At 36.2% G+C, this 25,245-nt stretch overlaps 2 protein-coding genes across 3 annotated transcripts in view; one reads left to right on the top strand and one right to left on the bottom strand.

The window, feature by feature from the left end:
• The first annotated feature begins 509 nt into the window (after positions 1-509).
• On the top strand, positions 510-10,710 carry lyve1a (lymphatic vessel endothelial hyaluronic receptor 1a). The gene is made up of 6 exons (XM_022670063.2): positions 510-691; positions 2,536-2,701; positions 3,042-3,181; positions 5,070-5,330; positions 9,110-9,188; positions 10,330-10,710. Exons 1-6 carry the CDS (start codon positions 592-594, stop codon positions 10,514-10,516), a joined length of 933 nt encoding a protein of 310 aa, XP_022525784.2. The 5' UTR covers positions 510-591; the 3' UTR covers positions 10,517-10,710.
• Positions 10,711-12,623: 1,913 nt separating this feature from the next.
• Positions 12,624-25,245, bottom strand: part of ampd3a (adenosine monophosphate deaminase 3a) — a 29,927-nt gene continuing 17,305 nt past the window's right edge. For both annotated transcript variants that reach the window (XM_022670061.2, XM_022670062.2), the window contains 9 exons: positions 24,763-24,957; positions 22,976-23,107; positions 22,146-22,309; positions 21,443-21,569; positions 20,129-20,292; positions 18,454-18,574; positions 16,741-16,914; positions 16,504-16,614; positions 12,624-15,199 (listed from right to left, as the gene is read on the bottom strand). In XM_022670061.2, coding sequence (XP_022525782.2) covers positions 15,023-15,199; positions 16,504-16,614; positions 16,741-16,914; positions 18,454-18,574; positions 20,129-20,292; positions 21,443-21,569; positions 22,146-22,309; positions 22,976-23,107; positions 24,763-24,957 — 1,365 coding nt within the window. In that variant the 3' untranslated portion in view covers positions 12,624-15,022. The remainder of the gene's footprint in view (positions 15,200-16,503; positions 16,615-16,740; positions 16,915-18,453; positions 18,575-20,128; positions 20,293-21,442; positions 21,570-22,145; positions 22,310-22,975; positions 23,108-24,762; positions 24,958-25,245) is intronic.

Raw genomic sequence — 25,245 nt, forward strand, 5'->3', positions numbered from 1 at the left:
TTGACCAGCAGAACTGCCCACACTGACAGAAGTACCAATTGGTTTTATATAATATTCTAATTTTCTGAGACACTGATTTTGGGGTTTTTATTGATTGTTAGCCATAATCATCATCAACAATAATAAAAGATATCAAACACTTAAAATAGATCACTCTGTGTTTGATACATCTATATAATATGAGTTTCACTTTTTGAACTGAATTACTGAAATAAAGTAACTTTTTTTAATGATATTTAATTTTTTTGAGAAAAACTTACACTTTGCTAAGATAGCATATTTCTGAAAGTAGAGGCTGTCAGCACGGCCTCCGTCACCAGCGTTCATTATCATCAGGACGTCTCTCCTCTGCCTGGACCGGAGTACTGCAGCCCCCGCTCCCCGCCTGACCTCGCCAGAGATGCCAGCGCACCTCCTGTTTCCTCTTCCCCTGAGCCGTGGCCCTGTGATGACTCCTCACACGGGGCATTTATGAAATAACCCCCCCCCCACTCTCACTGCACCCCTGGGGGGGTAGCCTCACTATAACCTCTCCTCCTGGCACTCGGACACTCACATCACTTCATCCCAGAGCGACAGGACATCATCACCATGACCAGAAGCGGGACCCTGCTGCTGCTGCTGCTGCTGCTGCTGCTGTGGGTGAATCTCATCACATCTGCTCTGCTTACTGATCTCAGCCAGATCAAAGGTAAGATCCTTTTAATTATGGGGCAAATTTAGCTCATCTGCATCAGTTTATGAACATTTAAATTATCAGATTACTATCAGATTACTATTATCATTATCAATTAAATATTCACTATTTTAATATTAAAAATGACAAAATATCATTCTGAATGATGGACATGTGACTTAAAATTAGATTTCTATTGTAATTTTAATTTTAATTGAAATATTGATTAAAGATATAGAATAAATGCATTCAGTTACTTTAAGCATTTCTAGTCCCTTTAGAAAAGTACTGCCAAAAAATAGGACTAGGTAGAGCAGATAACCTCAACATAAAGATATTGGGTTATGAAGCTATTATAAGGAATAATGGAGCTCCATTCAGTACTTTTTAATGGGATAAGTTAGGAAGAAGTTCTTTAATTTCTTTCTATTTCTTTCCTTTCTTTTCCTTTCTTTCCTTTCATATTTTATTATTATTATTGTTATTTTTATTACTATGGTTTTGTGTTTTTGTTTTTTTAACTTATTTAGATTTTGATTATTATTATTACTATTATTATTTTTATTATTACTTTTTTGTTCATTTATTTATTTGTACTTTTATTGTATTATGTAAAAGTTAGTTTTAGCTTAATTTTAACTAACTTGCTATTGTATTAATCTTATCTTATTTTGATCTTAATTTCTTATCAATTAAACCAGTTATTATTATTTAAATTTTATTTACTGTTATTTTTAAATAATTAAATGTAGCTATTATTTTCTTTGTCATGTCACTCCCTGTTTTTGTAAATGTTCGGCTACATTGAAAATGAGGGTTGCCCTCAATGTGTAAAGGTTGTTTAATTAATTGATTGATTGAAGAAGGGGACATCCTGACATCAATAACTAATACTTTTTTTTCCTGCTGAATGCAATCAAATCCTCACAGCAATTCTCCAAAATCTGGTAGACATTCTTTTAGCCTGGAGAGTAGAGACAGTTACTACAACAAAATCAGAGTAAACTCATTTCAGTACTCTTAAATTTAGAAGAAACCTTGGACAATGAGCAAAGCAGGTGTCCCAACACTTTTGTCCATGTAGTGTACCTTTTAGAAACTGATTATACAATATTGTAAACTGATTGATGTGATTGGCTGTAATTAAACATGTGACTAAACATTCATGATTACCTTGAATAAGGCCCTATATGAACAAAACTACTGCTCATTGTTTCTTTTGAATCAAAAAGTTTGAAATTATAGTTTATCCTGCTTTTGTTGGAGTAACTGTCTCTACTGACCAGGGAAAACGTTCTAATAGATATACAGCTCTGGAAAAAAAATTGAGAGACCAAAATTAAGTTTTTATATCAGTTTATCGGATTTTGCTATTTTAGGGCGGAGTTTTCAGCCCTACAATAATGCAAAGTTTTAAGAGTTCAGAAATCAATATTTGGTGGAATAACCCTGTTTTTTAATCACAGTTTTCATGCATCTTGGCATCATGTTCTCCTCCACCAGTCTTACACACTGCTTTTGGATAACTTTATGCCTTAACTCCTGGTGCAAAACTTCAAGCAGGTCAGTTTGGTTTGATGGCTTGTGATCATCCATCTTCCTCTTGATTAAATTCCAGAGGTTTTTAATTTGGTAAAATCAAAGAAATTCATCATTTTTAAGTGCTCTCTTTTTTTTTCCAAAGCTGTATATGCAGATTCACATCTATATCTGTATCAATTGGTGCAACATAAAGTAGCTAAATTAAAATTAGAATAAGAATATGTGGTCTACAGTTCTTTTAGACATTATTAGTATAGGGTATTGAGGTTTCTCTCCTGGTCTCTGAAATCACTCTGCTCTTTTTTGGTAATGAACAGTTTACCCGAAGCATGGCAGCATCTCGGGCGTGTTCCACGCCTCCCTCTCAGCCGGCTACGCCTTCAACGCCTCCAGCGCCAGAGAGCTGTGTGAACATCTGGGCGTGGCCATCGCAGATAAAGCACAGGTGATCCGTGCTTCTACACAGGGCTTCCAAACGTGCAGGTACAGCCCGAGGAGACTGAAGACCACCTCCACTCAGATTTTTACTATGATTCATCATTTTTATTGCCATTTACTTTCTCTAATGTTTAAGCATGCTTTTTAGATATTTGTATTCACTCTTACGATTTAATTATTATTGATTTTGCTGATTTAATTTGGTATTATTTTGACTGTTTTATAGCCTTATTTTGTGTTTGTGCTATATTTTGGATCATGAAAAATGATGATGAGGGTGACTGTGTATTCTAAGTTTAAATAAAGGTCTGATTGACTGATTGACTGATTGTTTGATTAACTGATTGATTTAACGATTGAAAATTTACCATCTTTTCTTGTTCAGGTTTGGGTGGATAGATGAACAAATTGCTGTTATTCCACGAATTCAAGCCAATCCAGCCTGCGGTCAAGGAAAAGTGGGAGTCATAGTGTGGCGAGTTCAACTCACTGGAAAATTTGATGTCTACTGTTTCAATTCAACAGGTAGGACCACTGTTTTATATATATCTAAAAGTACGTTTGATTACACTGTCAGAAAACCAAGTTTTAATTTTTTTTCTTCCTGAAATTCTGTTTTCGTAACACAAAAAAATGAAAAAAATGAACAAAACCCAATTTGTCATTTACTTTAAGATACAAATTTAATATATATATATATATATACAAATATATATATATGTGTATGTGGTGTTGCTTTCCAAAGAAAAACATGGATTTTTAGTTTACTACATAATTTGAACACTCAAACTGACCTTTACACTGTGTCCAAATTTCTTATTGAATGGACCAATAGAATTTCTCCAAGTAACCTAAAAATAAAATCTTATTACACTGACTTTCACTGATATTTAATGATATTTATGAAGTGAAATCTCTCTCCTGTAAAGTTGCTGCTTGGAAGATACCTGTTTTAATTGGACAGTGACAATATACTCATCACCATCATCATCATCATCATCAAAAAATAGTTGCACCCTGACTGAAGTAGTGTGTAATGCATAAATGTAATTATCCAGACATCTCGGGTCAGTGTAAAATTGATCTTTTTAAAAATAAATTTAACCTAACACCTCCTTATCCAAAAATGCTCAACTCATCCCAAACTCACCCCACTTTATATCCTTGTAGCTATAGCTCACACCTGGCATTATGCATGGTGCCAATTGGTTTGTGTTGAGGTCCTATTCTGTTGGCAGTATTACTTCCCTTCATGGACTACCCTAGTGAAAAAAGTAGATTAAAGTATACTAAGCATTATTATGCTATAGTGCACTAAAGTGTTCTTGTAGCCACTTTATTATTAATCAGTATATTTAAAGAGTGCTTTATTATACTTTAATTGTTTAAAAATAGTACAAAAGTCTTACTTAAATTGGGCTAAGTGTTTTTAACTGTACTAAAATGGAACTAATTTAAATATACTCAAGTAACATTTAAACATTTAAACTACTTTATGTATGTAACCCCACAACATTTAAATATGCTAACAGTAAAAATATAATACATTTAATGAGTATTACAACTGTATCACTATTTATTATACACCAGGTAAAATAGGAATGTCATAAGAATTGATATTAAATATATTTACATTACAGTACAAATATGCTTCTTGTTCCTGTCTTTTGTAAGTAGCACACTTTTAGTATACTTAGTTGGGTATAAAAACATATTTTAATGTACTGTTCTACAATTTTTAGCATATTACAAATTTACTTTAAAATGTATAAATGTAGTAATTTAATTTACTTTCTATAAAGTTACATGATACAATGTATGTTAAGTGAAATACTGTAACAGTTGTTTTTAACACACTTTTCTAAAAATTTACAAAAGTATATTTGGAAATTATATTTTAGAAATATATTGAATTACTTCATATATATTGAATAACTATGATCAAAGTTTACTTTCAAACATTTGATGAAAGCATAATATTAATGTACTTTTAAGAATTTTAGGTAAGTACTTAAATCTGTTAATATATATACAGCATACTTAGACATTTCTCAATATTTGTTTTCACCAGGGTAGACAAGCTGTGTCAGCAATATGAGCAGCTGAAATTAGCTGAAACTGCATATTGTGTGCTGTAATGAAAAACAAAAGATTTCCTCTTCCACTTCGCCAAATTTGTGTCTTTCTTGGCAGTGAAACAGAACAGGGTGTAGTTCATCTGGAGGAAATGGGAAACTCTGCCTACGAAATTGTCCCGATTTCCTCTGAAGTGTTTGGACGTAATGATACGGAAGGAAACAAGTGGGATACGCTGGCAGCTTCCCAATGTTACCAAACTTCAGAACTATCCAGCTGTGATGGGCTGTGCCAAGTATCGGTCTTATATAACAATGATCTCTCCTTCCACCTGCAGATTTTGAAGTTCATGCCCAAGCAGCTACAACCAAAGAGCCACACAAGACACCAACTGTTACAGTGGCACCAAACACATCCCAGTCATCCACCAGTGGAGATGTGAAACTGGTTAAAACCACTGCGTCAGAGCCAGACGACTTTTGGCCTGATCTTCGTGCTACGTTCTCTGGAAGATCTCACGCTCATAGTCCTGTTCTGAACTATCCAGAGGACAGGGAACAAGCCTTAGCCTTAAGCAGCACCAAATCTACCATTGGAGGTTGGTACATTATTTACACCACTCTTACTTATGCACAGTATCAGTCAAACGATTTGGACACACCTTTAATTCAGTGTTTTTAACCCTTGTGTGGTGTTCATATTTTTGTTACTCGTTTACTTTGTTACTTGTGTTTAATTCAGCAAAATTAAGCAATTCTACATTAAAATGCTTTACACATGCTCGCTTCACCTAAATTGCAAGCAATATAAACAGCTTACATGGTTAATATAAATGTGTAGGGGGGGGGGGGGATGTACAGTGTGTGTTTATCGAAAATGTGTTTTGATATATGTTTTTCACAAAAAATGAGCCAATGCCAATGAGTTTGAGTTAAAAAGAAAATCCCACAGACCCGAACACCACACAAGGGTTAATACTAAAGTCATTCAAACTACGAAGAAAAACATATGAAATTATTTAGTAAACAAAAAAAAAGTTAAATAACCTAGAATATTTTTCATATTTTAGATTAGACGACAGTTTTGCACATCTCGGCTGGATTTTCTCAGTCAGATTTATGAGGTAGAGTCACCTGGAATTCAGGCTTTCAGTTAACAGCTGTGCTGAACTCATCAAGAGTTAATTAATTGAATTTCTTGTCTCTTAGTGTTTGAGAGCATCAGTTGTAAAGTAGTAAAGAGGTAGAGTTACAGGTATACTGTGAATGGTGAATATATGTTTTAATCCATATTATGAGAAGCAAGAACTACTCAACTTAGTAAAGATAAAAAAAAATACTTTAAGAAATGAAGGTCAGTCAATCAGAAACATTACAATACCATCAAGAATTTTGTGATGAAACTGGCTCTCATCAGGACCTTCCCAGAAAAAAAGAGCAAGAGTTTCCTCTGTTGCACAGGATAAGTTAATCAGAGTTACCAGCCTCAGAAATTAACAGATCCTCAGATAAGAGCATCTAAATGCTTCACAGAGTATTTTGGTTTGTTTAACACTTTTAAGTTACTACATGATTCCTTATGTGTTCCTTCATAGTCTGGATAATTAAAACATTGAATGAGAAGATGTGTTCAAACGTTTAACTGATACTGTACATACACTCATCATAAGGAAATCAATAGGTTATAAACATAGATTCACCCACAAGAAAGTGTTGAATTGTGATGCTGTTAAAAAAAAAGAATAGCAGTCACTAGGGGTGGGCGATATGGCTCTAAAATAATATCACGATATTTCAGGCTATTTTTGCGATAACGATATACTTGGCGATATAGGAAAACTAAAATAATTAATTCATTTCAGGAATATAGTATATATATATATATATATATATATATATATATATATATATATATATACAGTTGTGGTCAAAAGTTTACATACACTTGTAAAAAAACATAATGTTATGGCTGTCTTGAATTTTCAATAAGTTCTACAACTCTTATTTTTCTGTGATAGAGTGATCGGAACACATACATGTTTGTCACAAAAAAAACAGTCATAAAATTTGGTTCTTTCATAAATTTATTATGGGTCTGCTGAAAATGTCACCAAATCTGCTGGGTCAAAAATATACATACAGCAACAAAATTTGTCAATTTTGGTGATGTAGCGAGTTGTGTCAATCAAATTAGCTTCATGTCATGGCCTCTTCACTTCTTGTAAGTGATTCTGATTGACTACAGCTGTTGACTTCTCATGAGCCCATTTAAATAGGGCTCATTTGACCCAGTGATTAGACTCAGCTACAAAAGCTACAATGGGAAAGTCAAAGGAACTCAGTGTGGATCTGAAAAAGCGAATTATTGACTTGAACAAGTCAGGGAAGTCACTTGGAGCCATTTCAAAGCAGCTACAGGTCCCAAGAGCAACTGTGCAGACAATTATACGCAAGTATAAAGTGCATGGAACAGTTGTGTCACTGCCACGATCAGGAAGAAAACGCAAGCTATCACATGCTGCCGAGAGGAGATTGGTCAGGATGGTCAAGAGTCAACCAAGAATCACCAAGAAGCAGGTCTGCAAGGATTTGGAAGCTGATGGAACACAGGTGTCAGTCTCCACAGTCAAGCGTGTTTTACATCGCCATGGACTGAGAGGCTGCCGTGCAAGAAAGAAGCCCTTGCTACAGAAAAGGCACCTTAAGACTCGGCTGAAGTTTGCTGCTGATCACATGGACAAAGATAAAACCTTCTGGAGGAAAGTTCTCTGGTCAGACGAAACAAAAATTGAGCTGTTTGGCCACAACACCCAGCAATATGTTTGGAGGAGAAAAGGTGAGGCCTTTAATCCCAGGAACACCATGCCTACTGTCAAGCATGGTGGTGGTAGTATTATGCTCTGGGGATGTTTTGCTGCCAGTGGAACTGGTTCTTTGCAGAAAGTAAATGGGATAATGAAGAACGAGGATTACCTCCAAATTCTGCAGGAAAACTTAAAACCATCAGCCCGAAGGTTGGGTCTTGGGCGCAGTTGGGTGTTCCAACAAGACAATGACCCAAAACACACATCAAAAGTGGTAAAGGAATGGCTAAACCAGGCTAGAATTAAGGTTTTAGAATGGCCTTCCCAAAGTCCTGACTTAAACCCCATTGAGAACATGTGGACAGTGCTAAAGAAACGGGTTCATGCAAGAAAACCATCACATTTAGCTGAACTGCACCAATTCTGTCAAGAAGAGTGGTCAAACATTCGACCTGAAGCTTGCCAGGAGCTTGTGGATGGCTACCAAAAGCGCCTAGTTGCCGTGAAAATGGCCAAGGGACATGTAACCAAATACTAATGTTGCTGTATGTATATTTTTGACCCAGCAGATTTGGTGACATTTTCAGCAGACCCATAATAAATTTATGAAAGAACCAAATTTTATGACTGTTTTTTTGTGACAAACATGTATGTGTTCCGATCACTCTATCACAGAAAAATAAGAGTTGTAGAACTTATTGAAAATTCAAGACAGCCATAACATTATGTTTTTTTACAAGTGTATGTAAACTTTTGACCACAACTGTATATATATATATAGTATATAAACTGCAAACTAAAACAATTATACAATAAACACACTTAAAGCTTCACAGTAAATAATGGACTACTTTTAAGACAGAACAGCCCTATTATCACGATATGGATTTGTAATATCATGATATTTCTGTGTCACGATATATTGTATACAATATAATATTGCCCACCCCTAGCAGTCACCATGGTTTTTAGCCATATTCATTTAGCTACATTTACAGGAGTAGAGAATAAAGGATGTGTAATACGTGTAACATGCCAGACACTGAGGTATGGAGCTCTGAGGTATGGAACAGTAGAGGTTCTTAATGGGGTCCTGTGATAATCCATCCCATGCAGCTTGAATATTCCCAAGCAGGTCCTGCAAATGTTGCAGTAGGGGTGATTAGGAGTGTTGATGTGTGTCCAATAGCATCCCACACATTTTCAGTCAGGGATAGGTCTGGAGATGCAGCTGGTCATGGTATAGTATCTGTGTCTTCAAGGCAAGATTTTGAGACAGCAGAAATATGTGAAAGAGCATTGTCCTGCTGGAATAGTGTAGAAAATGTAAAAAACATAGGGCTGCTGTTTACAGGACCTCATTAACGTAGCATTGGGCTGTTAAAGTGCCCGTAATAAAGACCAAAGGTAATCTTAATAAAATAACACAAGACAAAAGCAAAACTACCTACCAAGCTTCACTCCTGTCAGTTGATTCCTTTTGGGTGTAACTATTTTTTTTGATGATGAGTGTATATTAATGAATTCACCCAGATTGTACACAGTCATCTTACCTCACCTCTTTAATGTTTCAGCCGTCCCGACCGCTCTGCTCATCTCCACCATCTTCACCTTCCTAATGGCTGCCATCGTAGCTGTTTGGTACTTCAAAACGTAAGTGATGAGCTTTGAATCAGACTTGAATTAGATAAATGTGCATTATCATCTCTGATACTGTGGGGAAGTTTCTCAGACAGGGATTAAACCAAGTGTTAGACTATACTTTCCTTCACTGGAAAAACTCAATTTAAAATTCTGTGCAGTCCCCATTCAAGGGCCCCATTTTAGCAATCTTTAGGCATGTCAGTGTCTTTGCTATCGTAAAGATGGGAAAAGTACACATTACGCGGCTCGAAACACTTAAAAGGCATGTACTTATTCTCTTAATTAATCATGGATGTGATTAATTAACGTGAAATAAACCAATCAGTGCATCGCCTGCAATTCCCTTTAAAAGCCAGGTGAGCTCTGACTTTGGTGGATTGCTATATTAACTGCGCAGCTTCCTGGACGTGTCCAACGCTTCTTAGCAGAGGAAACTGAGCTGCTTGTTCACGCTGTATTATTTAACTTTATTATTTAACATTATTATATTATCTTATGACAGTAATAAACATTAATAAATGGTTAAGTAATGTCTCGAATAATTATTAATTAACACTAGTTAAGACATTATTAAACATTACTTTAATGCTTAAGAATTGTTGCTAATAATAATGAATTGAGATTAAGTTAAATGTTTGTGAGGATTTGATTGCATTGCGTGACAGGGCTTTCATTGTAATACAGTCAGCACACAGCTCAAAGAATCCCAAAATAAACACTAAAGATTTTCATAATATTGTTTAGAAATAAAATTTAAGCAAAAACTCAGAACTTCTAGAGTATAAGTAACATGAATTTGTGCCAGTAACAGGAGGGAGTGCCATTAACAGGAGTGATTTTTTTTTTCTTGAGAAAAAATCAAAGGAATTAGTGGACTTGCTTTTGAACATGCTTTTTAAATGTCACATGATTTTTGTAACCATCTTCAACTTATATCTTGTAAAAATGAGTAAGTAAAGCTGCCTGAGATTGACCAGTAAATGTTTTGAAAAGTTAAATATGTGTTATTAGATTCAGAGTTGAAAAAAGATAAAAAATTAAGTTTAATATGGAAGAATTACAAATGAATTTATAGGTATTTAGTGGAATGGCCCATAAATATATTACTGGTTCTTGAAGCCTGATAATCTGCTGCTCTTTGCTGCTGTAGGGGCAGATCTCCTCCGGGCGAGTGGGACGACGGGGAGCAGCAGCAGGAGTGTATAGAGACTGAGGAGTGGGACACAAAGCAGCCTGAAGCTGAAGAGGAAAAGCAGCAGGCTGAGAGCGCTGATGACGTCAGTGTGAGCGTGGACTGCGAGAACGAGAGCGATACAGAAAGCAGAGAAGCTGAATAAACTTCTACACACACTATAAACCCACACAACCTTCAGCCGTCTTTCAGCCGCTAAAAATGTCTGAGCAAATGTAGCTATTTATTTTTTATGCCAAACCAATGTTTTGCTTTTTTATTAGCGTTTAATGCTTGTATTTTTTATAAAGTGTATGTGTATAGTAATGTTTTTGAATAAAATGTAAAGTTTTTAATGAATCTGGCTTTTTCTGATTGAATGTCACCATTCTGTTCAATATATCCATCCAAAATAATGTTTTTAGACAATTTTCTTCCATAATCCACGATCTTTGCCACAATTAAAGGGGACACATTATATCACCTTTTTACACAAGTTAGAATAGGTCTAGTGCAGGGGTCGGCAATAGGCTTGAAACATCTGGCCCATGAGGTTGTTGGAACTATAATGAACTATCTCTGGTGAGCTTATGTTTAATTTCCCTCCCTGTCTCTCTGTTGCGTGGAATGACTTTAGTTTCCACTCGTTCTTGTTTTTCTACCCGCTCTTGGGCCATCTATGTCCTTATAAGGGCGTTTTTTCCCTGGCCCTGTCCCAGTTCACTAGCCAGGGCAGAGGTAGTATATTGGACCATGACCCTGACGACACGGGTTTGATCCCGCGTGAGGAGCGGTGTGTTTATTTATTTCTTTTTTTCTTTTTTCTTGGGTTTACCTGCTTTGAGATCAACTGTTCTGCAATTGGGTTCAACAATCGTCTGGGCTGGAGAGCTACTAGTCTGCAGCACTCCATCCCATTACACTTTATTTTTATGTTTTTTTTGTGGCCACATAATGGCTTGGAAAATATCTGGTCCACGGCCAAACTTAATTGCCGACCCCTGGTCTAAGAGCTAGAAAAATAAATAAATAAATAAATAAACAAACATGTTCATGAAGTTCTTTGCACACAATCACTCTCATAGAAAGAAATCTCACCACCGCTATTCTTTCCAGTTTCAGTCCCTTTCAGATGAGCCATTTAAGGGCTCTGTCACGGGCTGCAACGATTAGTCGATACAATCGACCAATGCCGATTATTTAAATTTGTCAACTACAAGTTTTATTGTCGACCAATCATTAATTTGTTAACGATTAAATTAATTAATCGTTAAAGTGCTGGGGACAGAAGCGCAGTGGGAGATACGTAAATGGCTCACTCACTCATACACTCAACTCAGTTTGTGTCTCCAAAGTGCCCAAACACAACATTTCTCATCACTAAATATCAGTACTTCCCACATTTAAACAATATCCAGACATTTAAATGCCTTATAACCCTCAGGTTCAGCTGTTTTTATCATTTTTAAAGTTAGAAAACAATATCGTCAGACTAGTCGACTACCAAAAAAAATTGCAGCCCTAATGCAAATAAACTGTTGCTGACCACAGCATGTTTACTCAGAGCATTTACCACACGCTAGTGTTAGCTTGTGCTAAACGGTAAAACACAAACAGCTAGTTCATACTTTTTATTTTAAAGTTCTTACATTTCCCCATCTACTGATTTGCCACAGACATCAGGTACAGATCCCTCCCTCAGACGAAGTCTGCTGGATAATTCTGCTGCTGTGTACTGTCTGAGGTTCTCAACCAGCAGACCAAAATGGCGTGAGGGTGAGGGGTGGTGCGAGAGCTGTTTTGCATAATGTGTCCCCTATCATTTTAAACATTAGTAAACATGCTAAACATTTTGAAAGAATAATGATTTAGAATAATGGTATATCACATCATGTCTTAATATTGAAAAGGAAAAATATCCTTTAAATTACTTTGTATTTTTTACCCTCTCTATTCAATCAATTCTATCTGTATAAGCCGAACAGAGTGTGTTTAAATTAATCGTTTGGAGGGGCTGTGAGGGAACGCAAACATAATAAATTAATAATTTTCCATTTACACACAACAAAGCCCATTCTGTCACAGCAGAAAACACCAGTGACCTTTTGCTCAACTTTAATAAAAAAAAAAATCATTTTGGCTTCACAATCTCTTTGGCTTGAAAAGAAATTCCCTTTTTCATCCTCTTATAGAACAATTTATTATTCACTACTACAATATAGAGAAACAATATAGAGCTTTTTCTATATATTTAAGTACAGTTGAAGAGTATACATTATTATATATCTTTATATACAGTGTGTGCAATGATTTTGACCAGCTCCTAAATCACGTGGGATGAAAAGGCCACCGGAGGCAGCAGGCAAAATACATACAATACAGCATGAAGGATTTCTGTTAACAGATATATGATCTATGATGTTTTACATGATTTTGGGTTAAAGAGTCCAGTGTATTTATTAAACAAGCTTTATGAACAATAAACATTTTACATACAGTACCAGTCAAAAGTTTGGACACACCTCATTAATGTGTTTCCTTTCTTTTTATGATTTTTTTACATTGTAAATATAATATTGAACTAATATAAAACAAAAACTGAATATGTTTTATACTTTAGATTCTTCTAAGTATCACATTTATTTTGAGGACAGATCTGCACACTCTTGGTATTTTAATCTCAGTATCTTCATGAGGGAGAGTCACCTGGAATAGTTTTCTCAGCGTCTTGAAGGAAGGAGTTTCTGGAGGTGCTGAACAATAGCTGCTGCTTTTCCTAAATCACCTCAAATCACCATCTCAGTTCATCAGATTTAGATCAGGTGATTAATGTGGAGGACAAACTTTTTTTACTGTTTACTACATAATTTTATGTGTTCTTTAATACTTAATCGTTTTCATGTCTTTAATATTAATCTACAATGTAGAAAATACATTAAATAAAGAAATAAAGGAAAATAATGAATAAGAAAAGGTGGATCCACACTTTTGCTTGGTACTGTATATCCGACACATATATAGCTCAAACTGTTCATTGAGCAATATATATATATATATATATATATATATATATATATATATATATATATATATATACAGATATTTATCTGAAGTGAATTATGGGTGATTGGGGCAGAATGTCAATACAGACAGTTAAGCTATACAAGGTTTATTTTCTTGTTATAGAAGCTGCTTGAGGTCTAGTGTGAAGTTTCCACAATCAGTGATGGTTTGTAGAGACATGTCATCTGCTGGTGTTGATCCACTGTGTTTTATTATCAAGTCTAAAGTCAGTGCAGTTTTGTTTTCCCGCAAAATCTTACAGCACTTCATGCTTCCCTCTGCTACTGACAACTTTTATCGAGATACAGATTTTATTTTTCAGCAGGACTTGGCACACTGCCCACACTGCCAAATGTATCATTTGGTCTTAAATAACATTCTAATTATCAGTACTACAGAAATGGATAATTGTTTGGCTTTTCTGTTCTAGTAATAGCAAAAAAAAAACTGTCCCAATCACCCTTAATTCACCCTTTACAGTATATCGTTCTTGTCCAATGAAAAACAATAAATAAAGCACATTTTTAGTTTACTACATAATTTGAACAAAACCTTAAACTGTGTCAAAATTTCTCCAAAATGACCTGAAATAAACTCCTTTTACACTGACTTCCATTGAAACTTAAGAAGGTTTTATCTTTTTCTTGTAAAGTTCCTTTTTTTAGATATTTTTTTTATTGGACAGCAAAGATTTACAGCTCTGGAAAAAAAAATTAGAGACCACTTAAAAATAATGAGTTTCTTTCATTTTACCAAACTGAAAACCTCTGGAATATAATCAAGAGGAAGATGGATGATCACAAGCCATCAAACCAAACTAAACTGCTTGAATTTATCCAAAAGCAGTGTGTAAGACTGGTGGAGGAAAACATGCCAAGATGCATGAAAGCTGGGATTAAAAAACAGGGTTATTCCAACAAATATTGATTTCTGAACTATTAAATTTTTTTCAGCCATTTCTCATTTTCCTCAAATAAATGCTCTAAATGACAATATTTATATATGTTGTCTGTAGTTTATAGAATAAAACAACAATGTTTATTTTACTCAAACATAAACCTATAAATAGTAAAATCAGAGAAACTGATTCAGAAACGGAAGTGGTCTCTTCATTTCTTTTCCAGAGCTGTATTAATATATTTATTAATATTAACTCACAGTGTTACCTAATTACAAGCAGTCTCAACAGCCTGAACAGCTTATACAGCATGTATGGCTCACTATAAAGGGCACAGTTTACCTCACTTTCCACAAAATCCCCTTCCCCACATTTCCACAAGGGGGAGGCATTCCCCTTCCTTTCTACTGCCAGTCAAGTTCTCGTGACTTCCAGTGCAAAACTCACATGCAACAGCCCACACACACACACACACACACACACACACACACACACACAAACATTCGTATACCTGCTTTAACACGGAAGACTGGAAGACGCTGTGTGCTGTGTCATTAACCTGAGCAGCAGTAGGTCATTCCCAGCACGCTGCTGGCAGCTCGGGTGCATGCGGTCTCATCTAAAGGGAGCATGCATGGGTACGGGGGGGAGCACGAGTATGATTGGACACAGTCTTTTGTGAGATGATGATGATGATGTTGTGCAGATTGGTCACTCTGGTTGTGAGCCCAGAACCTCAGACTTCACGGCGTCCACCAGGAAGCTGAGCTCGTTGCACAGTGTCTCGTGTCTGTAGGCCATGCGGATCTGAGCCACGTTGGTTCTCCGGATGTCGTTCCCCTCAGGCCCGTCTTTTAGATAGTTGGCACCCACGAAGTGCTTCTTCTCCTGTAGGAAGAATAAAGGTGGGCAGTAGGGGTATCACATTAGGGTTCTACTTTTTTGCTGTTTTTATCAAAAGAAAAAAATCACACTGTTCTCATTTCCCATTATATATCTACTAGAGACAGATTATATCTGCCCAGTATCACTTATTTCACTTTAATCCTGGATACATGGAGATATCAAATTCTGTGTGATTTGATCAGTCGTGGTTTTATGTTTTTTGGATACAATCCGGGTTAGCACCCGAACATCCCTTTCAGACAGCTTCCTCTTACAGCGTCCACAGTTAATCCTGTTGGATGTGGTTCGTCCTCCTTGGTGGTATGCTGACATTACCCTGGATACCGTGGCTCTTGATACATTATAAAGACTTGCTGTCTTGGGCACAGATGCTCCAGCAAGACGTGCACCAACAATTTGTCCTCTTTTGAACTCTGGTATGTCACCCATAATGTTGTGTGCATTGCAATATTTTTAGCAGAACTGTGCTCTTACCCTGCTGATTGAACCTTCACACTCTGCTCTTACTGGTGTAATGTGCAATTAATGAAGATTGGCCACCAGGCTGCTCCAATTTAGCCATGAAACCCCCCCACACTAAAATGACAGGTGTTTCAGTTTCATTGTCCAACCCATGTATTTGAAGTGCATTATTAGTATCATGACATTCTGGATCATTGACTTCTGTTACAAATCTGATAAAATTCTTGTATTTTTTTTATTTCTCAGATAGGAATGTTCCATATCATATCATATGCAATAATAAAATTTTATTTAATGTTGTTGCAGTAGTGAATTCCTGAAATATTTTTGTTAAATATCGCGAAAATATCATGAAAAATCGTCATATTATTTTAGGGCCATATCGCCCACCCCTAGTGGACAGGGCTTCAATACAGGCCTAGACCACTGATATTGTATCATTCATATCATATCGATAAGCGTCATCAAATATGGATAATTTATTAGAATAATATCTGCTCTATACTCCTAAGACTATATTTAGAGCTTAGATCATCACCCAAAAAAATCCACATTCCTTCTGTTCCACATAAACTGTCATTATGAGCCTGAGCCTGATTTAAACCTGACAGTTTTTTACTAAGTAGAAGAGTTAGAGCTCATCTTATCTTGTCTACAATTCTATAACTGGCATGTGCACTGTGTAGGCCAGTGCTAATTGATTATAACATTATAACTTGTCACAGTGGGATTTGTTACTTTGCTATATCTTAATTATCACTCTATAGAGTTTATAAAATCAAAAATAGCTAATTTTTTGGTAAAAAAAAAAAAAAAAGGATTACCTGATGGGACAGTCCGCTCTGCAGCACACTGTTCCTGGCAATCTCACACAGATCACACGTGCTGAGCTTCCACAGCTGAGCTGCTATAGCGTACTCTTCCATCAGAGCTTCCTAAAGAACAACACATGGAACAGCATCCTCAATAAAGCTTAGCCTACCTCATATATATTTAATTCATATATTTTTCTAAAGGTTTTTAAAGAATAGGAGCTGTGTGGAGGTGGAGTTCTGTCTGACCTTTGTATAGTGGAACTGCATGGGATCATCAGTGGAAAGAGAGACGCAGAGGCCCTTGTGCAGGAACTCTCTCAGCGGGTTCTTGGAGTACTCCAGAAACAGGCTGTTGTTGCTGAGGGGGGACATGGCAATCGGCACCTGGGCTAAATAATACAGGTACTGCAGGACAGGACTCTATAAAACACACACACACACACACAGGATACAGATTAAGCCTCTTATGGTAACCTGTTTATTTGTGAAACAATATATTGTCCAAATAAAATAATATTATTAATATATGACCATTTACAGCACTTAAATGAAAAGGAAAAAATATATACTAAGTAATAGTATCAGTGTCCTGGCATGACCATCCCTGCATCCCCTAACATACATGTATTAATCTTAAAAACAAAGTGGTCTGTTTTGACAGTATTTCATAATCAAACAAAAAATATATACTTGAAAAACGTAGAATTTTACAAAACTATTTATTTATATTAACCTGCATTAAAAGCACCCTTAAACATGTTCTCACCAGAGAGGTTGCTAAATCCTTCAATCCTCAATCTCCAAAACTTACAGACTGTTACTTTAATATTGATTGATTGATTGAGTAGGTTTTTAACGCCGTGCCGACACACAAGGGTCATTTTTACGGCGGTACTTAAGTCAAGTCTTCAAACTGTGTCATTAAAATATATATATATATATATATATATACAAAAATAATTATAAAAGATGTTTTATATTTAAAAAAGTAAAAAAAATTATCATTTTTCCAGGTGCTGCAGTTTTAAGCACATTTGGCATCTCACATTCCTCAGTCTATCTGAGTGCAGTGGTTTGCTGTTACTTTAATAAATGACAATGCAATTAACATTATTATAAAGAATAGTTAGACATATTGGAACTTAAAAAATGACTGATTATCTGAAATAAACAAAATATAAATAAATAAAAGCACGATTTTTAGATCAGAGAGGTCTCTAACTCCCCATTGACAATTTAATATCATACAAAAAAGGAAAAAAAAACAATAGTTAGACATATTGATACTTAAACAAATGACTGATTATTCTAAATAAACAAAATATAAATAATAAAAGCACTACTTTAGATCAGAGAGGTCTCTAACTCCCTAATTCTCCAAAATGTGCAGACTGTCACTTTAATAATTGACAATTTACTAACATAAAAAAAGGAACTGCACCATTTTGAAGAGCAATAAACATTATTTTTATTTTAAAAAATACATATTGAATTTATTTTTTTAAATGTCTGATTATCTTAAATAAAGAAAATATAAATAAAATTTAAAACCTCAGCGTCCCAGCTAATTCACTGCCATGGGTTCTCCACACTAAGTGAACACAATAAGTAATACTGAGGTCATCAATAGCTATTGAGTTCATGTCCTATACTGTACGATAAATCATAATTTTATTATTGTGACAGTCCTAAGCACAGGTATATATTTAGGTTACAGACATTTGCAGACAGCAGGCCATTTTTAGCAGGCGTGTGCATTAGCATGTGTCTGCACTGCATCACTGAGGCTTGCTCCTTTGATCCTGCACTCATCACTCCTGCAGTCAGAGGCAGTAAAAGCACAGTAACACTCCAGCAGTAATGCAGCAGACTGATAAGGACAGGCAGGGTTGCCAGGCGGAGGATAAGTGTTTTGGATAAGCTGAAGCTGAAAGTTGCGGGCGACGTGCCCGACTGTACCTTCTTGAGGTTCAGGCCGTGAGAGATGTTGTCTGCTGTGAGGAACGCTGAGACCAGGTGGGTGATGGAGCCGGCCTCGCCGCAGTGAGGTCGGAACTGGAAGGTGCTCAGGCCACGTTCCCTATAGACAAAATATATACATACATATATACAAACACACTCTCAAAGAAGGGTGACCAGAATGCACCATGGTGCTAGCCTTCTAGGCATACACTATATACTGATATACCATAAGTCATGGGACACTGGACTAGTACTGTCCCATGTTCCATGGAAGCTATAGAATGCCGTAATGATCTGTGGGATATGAATGAATGAATGAAAACCAAGGGCGCTTTACAATTTACGCGTTTAACACACAATTCATACTCAGTACTCATCCACACAACGTAGAGAAGCGGCAGCCAATAGCACACAGCGTACTCTCAACCGGAAACAACCGTCCACCTGGAGGACTGCATCTGGCACTACAGCATTTTACCCAGGACAGAGTGCCACTCCATATATGGGCACAGTCATGCACAACCCTATACAATACACATACTTATACATACAGATACTAATCAATTTAGAGTTTACATTTTTATGGGCTGTTTAGAGTATCCAATTTACCTGATCTCCATGTTTTTGGACTATGAGTGGAAACCGAAGTCACTGGAGGAAACCCACACTGACACAAGGAGAACATGGAAACTCCACCTAGATAGGGGCTTGAACCCAAAACCCTGGGTGCTGGGAGGCAAACGTGCCAACCACTAAGCCACCGTGCCGCTCACAATGTTTATGAGGTCTTCTTCTGTGAATGTGGATGGTGTGAGTTCTGCCTGAGTTGCTTCTCTGTTCAAGTGGACAATTCTAGCCAGACGTCGCCGGTCATGATCATTACCACCAATGAGTTACTGTACACTGTGGGTGCCAATATTAGCAAACTTTACTATGAGCACACTGGTAAGTGTACAACTACACTCACAAGATAAACCTCATAACTTTGAGGGATAAACGAGTCTCTTTTGATACTTTTCATGAAATGCAGAGAGCGCGCTCAGCGAGGTAAAAACAACCACGACGCCCTGGCACACACAACTGGTGAGCACACGCAGAAACTCAGTGACCATGTTCACGCTGAGCATTCAATCACACACGGCCACTGTGCTAAGTACTAAAAATGATTTATTACCAAGAAGCATTGTTACAACAAAAAATAATTCACCAAATCTAACAAATCTTCTTACTTTTTGTGCTATGTTATGTTCAGTGGTGGACAGTGACTGATACCTCTGCGTTTGTCCAATAAGAGGAACACTGAGCACCTATTCTTCCCCCTCACAGTCCCGCATTCTTTCCAAGAACTTCCAGCTGAAACCCAACACACAGAAGTGCTACTGATACGGGGTATTTATAGACAGCCGGCTGCACTGCAGGACTCTCTGCCTCATTCTCCTCCGTGCTGGAAACTGGAAACCCATTCTCTGTGTGCGTCCTCCAGAGATTATTCAAAGTACCCATAAGCCCTGCAGTAAAACCACCTCGCTTTACTGGAACAATTAAGGCAAACCCAGTAAGGCCATTAGTGGTGTGAGCAGCGCAGTCAGTTCCCTGTTCTGACAGGTGATGCTTCTGTACCATTTAATAGATAATAGAGATTTCCAGTCTGGACTGGTTCCAAGCCACTTACTTCCTCAGGTTGTTGAGCACCATGATGTTGGCGTACATGTGGAAGAGGTAGTAGCTGTATGGCGGGTTGTCGTCTGTGGTCCACTGCTCAGGTTTGGGGCTCTTGTAAGAGAACATGTGATCGCTGTGCTTGGACTCGTCATCCACACTGTCAAAGCCGGTCACCTGAAGGAGGAGAAGCAGTGCTGATAAAATGTCCAAAAAAAAGCATTTGTCTAGTAGAGCAGGGTTTTCTAGAATGATGGAGCTCCATCTAATATTTTTGGATGGGATGAGTTGGGGAATTGGGGATGAGATGGAGTGGAGATCATCCAGCAATATGAACTTATAAAACTACTACTCTTGTCGCTAAATACAATCAAATCCAAATTTTCTAAAATCTAGTATTAATTAAGCCTTCCTGAACAGTTAATCTACCAAAAGTAGAATAAATTCTATTTAATACCTTTGATGTTGAAAGAAACAATGAATAAGCAGGTGTCCAATACTTTTTTCCCTATAGTGTATTTCCAGTTCCAACAAACATTTAATTTTTCATTTTAAAGTCGTAGTAATTTTGTGCATTTTTAAAAAGTCTGTTGTTTTCATAGGCATCTACAGCTCTGGAAAAAATAAGAGACCACTTACGTCTTGATTTTACCAAATTGAAAACCTCTGGAATATAATCAAGAGGAAGATGGATGACCACAAGCCATCAAAGCAAGCTGAATTGCTTAAATGTTTGCACCAGAAGTGGCATAAAGTTATTCAAAAGCAGTGTGTAAGACTGGTGGAGGAGAACATACCAAGTTGCATGAAAACTGTAATTAAAATCAGGGTTATTCCACCAAATATTGATTTCTGAACCCTTAAAACTTTATGAATATGAACTGGTTGTCTTGGCATTATTTGAGGTCTGAAAGCTCTGCATCTTTTTTGTTTTTTTTTCAGCCATTCCTGCAAATAAATGCTCTAAATGACATTTTTTTTTTTTTAATTTGGGAGAAATGGTGTCCGTAGTTTATAGAATAAAACAATGTTCATTTTCCTCAAACATAAACCTATAAACAGCAAAATCAGAGAAACTGATTCAGAAACTGAAGTGGTCTTTTAATTTGTTCCAGAGCTGTATATGCAGGAAACAGGTGGATTTGGGATATAATAAAGTGCTGCAAAATAATCACCAGAAGCTACATAAAATAAATATTGGTTGCTATAGACATTTACTTTGACATTTACATTTTTTGAGGAGCAAACCGGTAAATAAACACATATTTTAAGCATTGCTTGACAAGTTGTTTTTGTGTGGAGAAATTGAGCTGTGAACGTAACTCACATATTTTAGAAAGATGTGAAGTTCTTTGTGCTTCTGAGGATTCACCGTGGCCTCAAACAGGGGAAGGAAGATGTTCTCTAGCATCTTGGCAAAGTTAGGAACCAGCTTCCGTGACTTGAAAATATCACTGCAAAGAAAAGGCATTAAATGGTGTTAAATGCAGTTAAAACAGCTGAAACCCTGAGGCTCAAAGGCTATGTCCTGATCTGATCCTAAATCCTATATGTGGTCCTAAATGCATTTGGATGCTGTTAGATGATGGAATCCAAAGTTTTTTATAATAAAGTCTGTTGACAATTTCAATTTGTAGGCATGAAACATGAATGTGATGAAGTCTTTCATTTACTCAGTGCTGTTGGTCACGGAGGCCAGTTCTAATTTGAGAAACTGTTCCCTGGCCAGTCATATCACAGCTGAAGTGGGACTTTATCCATATATAAACTTGACGTTGAGCTATCGCATTTATATAATCTATATCGTTGCATCGACCTGCTTAAATGTACAGTATCAACATGTATATGTGTGAGACTTCTTGGACTGATTCATCGATATTAAACAGACAGATTCAGCTCACTTACATTCATTGATGTAAACTGTCAATATAACCAAATCTGATCTGAGAATGAATTTAGAATTCATCAATAAGAATGTAATGTGACTGTAGCAAATAAATGTGACCACCTGAGGGATGTACATGACTTACTATATTCTGGGCACTTGGATGACCCAACGCATGTTGGGGGAGTGGACTTTGTGCTGAATAAACCAATGAGAAAGGCTCTCCCACTCCTCAGGGCAGCGACCGTAGATGGAAAGGCGGGGCTCAGCATGCTGGTATTTACTCTCCTCCAGATCATGAGCCACTTCCTGCAGATAAAATATTCATCAGTAGAAGAAGAGTGTTGGTGAAGTAATGGAGAATATGAAACATAATATGTGAACACTATATACAGGTCTGGAAAAAAATAAGAGACCACTTAAAAATGATGAGTTTCTTTGATTTTACCAAATTAAAAACCTCTGGAATATAATCAAGAGAAAGATGGATTATCACAAGCCATCAAACCAAGCTGAACTGCTTGAATTTTTGCTCCAGGAGTAAAGGCACAAAGTTTTCCAAAAGCAGTGTGTAAGACTGGTGGAGGAGAACATGCCAAGATGAATGAAAACTGTGATTAAAACCAGGGTTATTCAACCAAACATTGATTTCTGAACTCTAAACTTTATGAATATGAACTTGTGTTATTTGCATTATTTGAAGTCTGAAAGCTCTGCATCTTTTTTGTTATTTCAGCCATTTCTCATTTTCTGCAAATAAATGCTCTAAATTACTATATTTTTATTTGGAAATTGGGAGAAATGTCTGTAGTTTATAGAATAAAACAACAATGTTCATTTTACTCAAACATAAACCTATAAATAGCAAAATCAGAGAAACTGATTCAGAAACGGAAGTGGTCTCTTATTTTTTTCCAGAGCTGTATAAAATATATGAACACTATGTATAGATAGTAAGCATAAATCATTTTGTACCTTGATAAGACGAGCAAAGTATTCCCCTTTGATGTGGTTATCAGTTTTCAGGTAGATTTCCCGTAACTCGCTGGCTCCCACTGGATTGTATTTGGAGTTGAATTTGTCGAAGCGGTGAAAGGTTTGCCTGCCCTACGAGAGGATGAGTCAAACCAAATCAATGTAAAAAACAAATAAGTAAGAGAAAAACCTACTACAGTGTTTCCACTACATTCATTTTGCAGTAGAAACCCACCACTGCAAAATTAATCAGTGTATCTTCTTCAGAATTGTATTAAATATCAATAAGGTACATTACACCAGCTAGTGTTAAGTTGGACAGATTTTGCACTTCAAAAGAACTTTGCAACATGATGCAATGTTTACGCAAAAGTATTAGAAGAAACACTGTATTGGCAAGAACTCTCTGATCACAATATATAGTACCAAAACATTTGGACACACCTTCTCATTCAATGTTGATATTTACTTTTTCCTACATTGTAAATGAATACTAAAGCGATCCAGACTTAAAAGTGTTTAAACAAAACAAAATACTCTGTGAAGAAGCATTAAGCTGCTCTTATCTGGGGAGCTGATGACTTGTGATTTCTGAGGCTGGTAACTAGGGGTGTGCGATATGGCTCAAAAATAATTTCACAATATTTCAGGGTATTTTTGCGATAACGATATACTTGGAGATATAGGAAAACAGAAAAATAATTAATTAATTTCAGGAATATAGTATAATAGTATAACAGTATAATCATAATGTGGCAAAATAAATAAATAATATAGCATAAAATAATATAATGCAGCAAATAATATTGCAGAATATTTAGTGCATGCATATAAACTGCAAACTAAAACAATTATACAATAAATACACTTAAAGCTTCACAGTAAATAATAGACTACTTTTAAGACAGAACATCTCTATAACGATATGGATTTTTAATATCATGCTATTTCTGTCACGATATATTTTATACGATATAATATTGCCCACCCCTACTAGTAACTCTTATGAACTTATCCTGTGCAACAGAGGCAACTCTTGCTTTTCCTTTCCTGGGGCGGTCCTGATGAGAGCCAGTTTCATCATAATGTTTTAATGGTCTTTGTGACTGCACTTGAGGATACTTTCAAAGTTCTTGAAATGTTTCTGATTGACTGACCTTCCTTTTTTAAAGTATTTTTGTCTTTACTTAGTTAAGTAGTTCTTGCCATAATAAGGATTACAACATAACTCAAATAGAGCTATTCACTGTATACCAACTCTACCTCTTAACAGAAGAAGAAGAAGAAGAAGAAAAGAAAGAAGAGAAGAGTTCAGCTCAGCTGTTAACTGAAAGCCTGAATTCCAGGTTCCTCTACCTCATAAAGCTGACTGAGAAAATCCAGCCAAGATGTGCTACTTTGAGGAATGTAAAATATAAATCATATTCTGGTTTGTTTAACACTTTTTTGTTAAAATAAATAATTCCATACGTTTTTTTGTCATAGTTAGGATGACTTTAGTATTAATCTACACTGCAGATTTATTTTTTAATAATGAAAAACACAGAAATTAAGATGTGTCCAAGATAATCTAAAAATGTCATAACATAAAAAAACTATTGCTTTTTACTTTTTCATGTAATCCTAACATCTAATGACACTGCAATCTAGATGAACCACTGTCTGACACCAATCTTTAAAATGTAAAAAAAATGTAATAATTAAACACAGATATCCTGTTTTTGAAAATCGATACATTACTGCAAAACAAAACATCGGAATACTTTGATAAATCAACATTTTCTTACAGCATGGACATCCAGTGAGTCCACGGTGAGGTCATACGGGTCCATACTGAGGTTATTAAAAACCTGTTTGAGGGTCAGTCTCTGTCCAGTCTTCTCCAGCACCACACGCTCTGCATCTGTTTTATAGGTGGTCTGGATGAAGTTGAGCAGATGTTTCTGGTTCATGCAGGCGGCTGCATGGATGTGCGTATCTACCTGTCCACAACCAACAACAACAAAAATATTATATAAAAACTTTAATAAGCATTATAAGTCAACAATATCTGTGTTTCCTATAAAATACGATTAAGCTTGTCACAATAATTCCTTTATCGAATCAAAATCTCAAATCCAATGGCAATTTTTGCAGCCCCCATTGATGTCTGTTGCATTTACTTCACAAGAAGAGCCCAATATCTTGAATGAGCTAGTATGTTTAAAATGTTTATAAGTTATTTAAGTTATTTAAATAACTGTATTTCTCAATTCCCATTTCTACATATT

The sequence above is a fragment of the Astyanax mexicanus genome, chromosome 16 (assembly GCF_023375975.1).
Source record: "Astyanax mexicanus isolate ESR-SI-001 chromosome 16, AstMex3_surface, whole genome shotgun sequence".
Taxonomy (NCBI): domain Eukaryota; kingdom Metazoa; phylum Chordata; class Actinopteri; order Characiformes; family Acestrorhamphidae; genus Astyanax; species Astyanax mexicanus.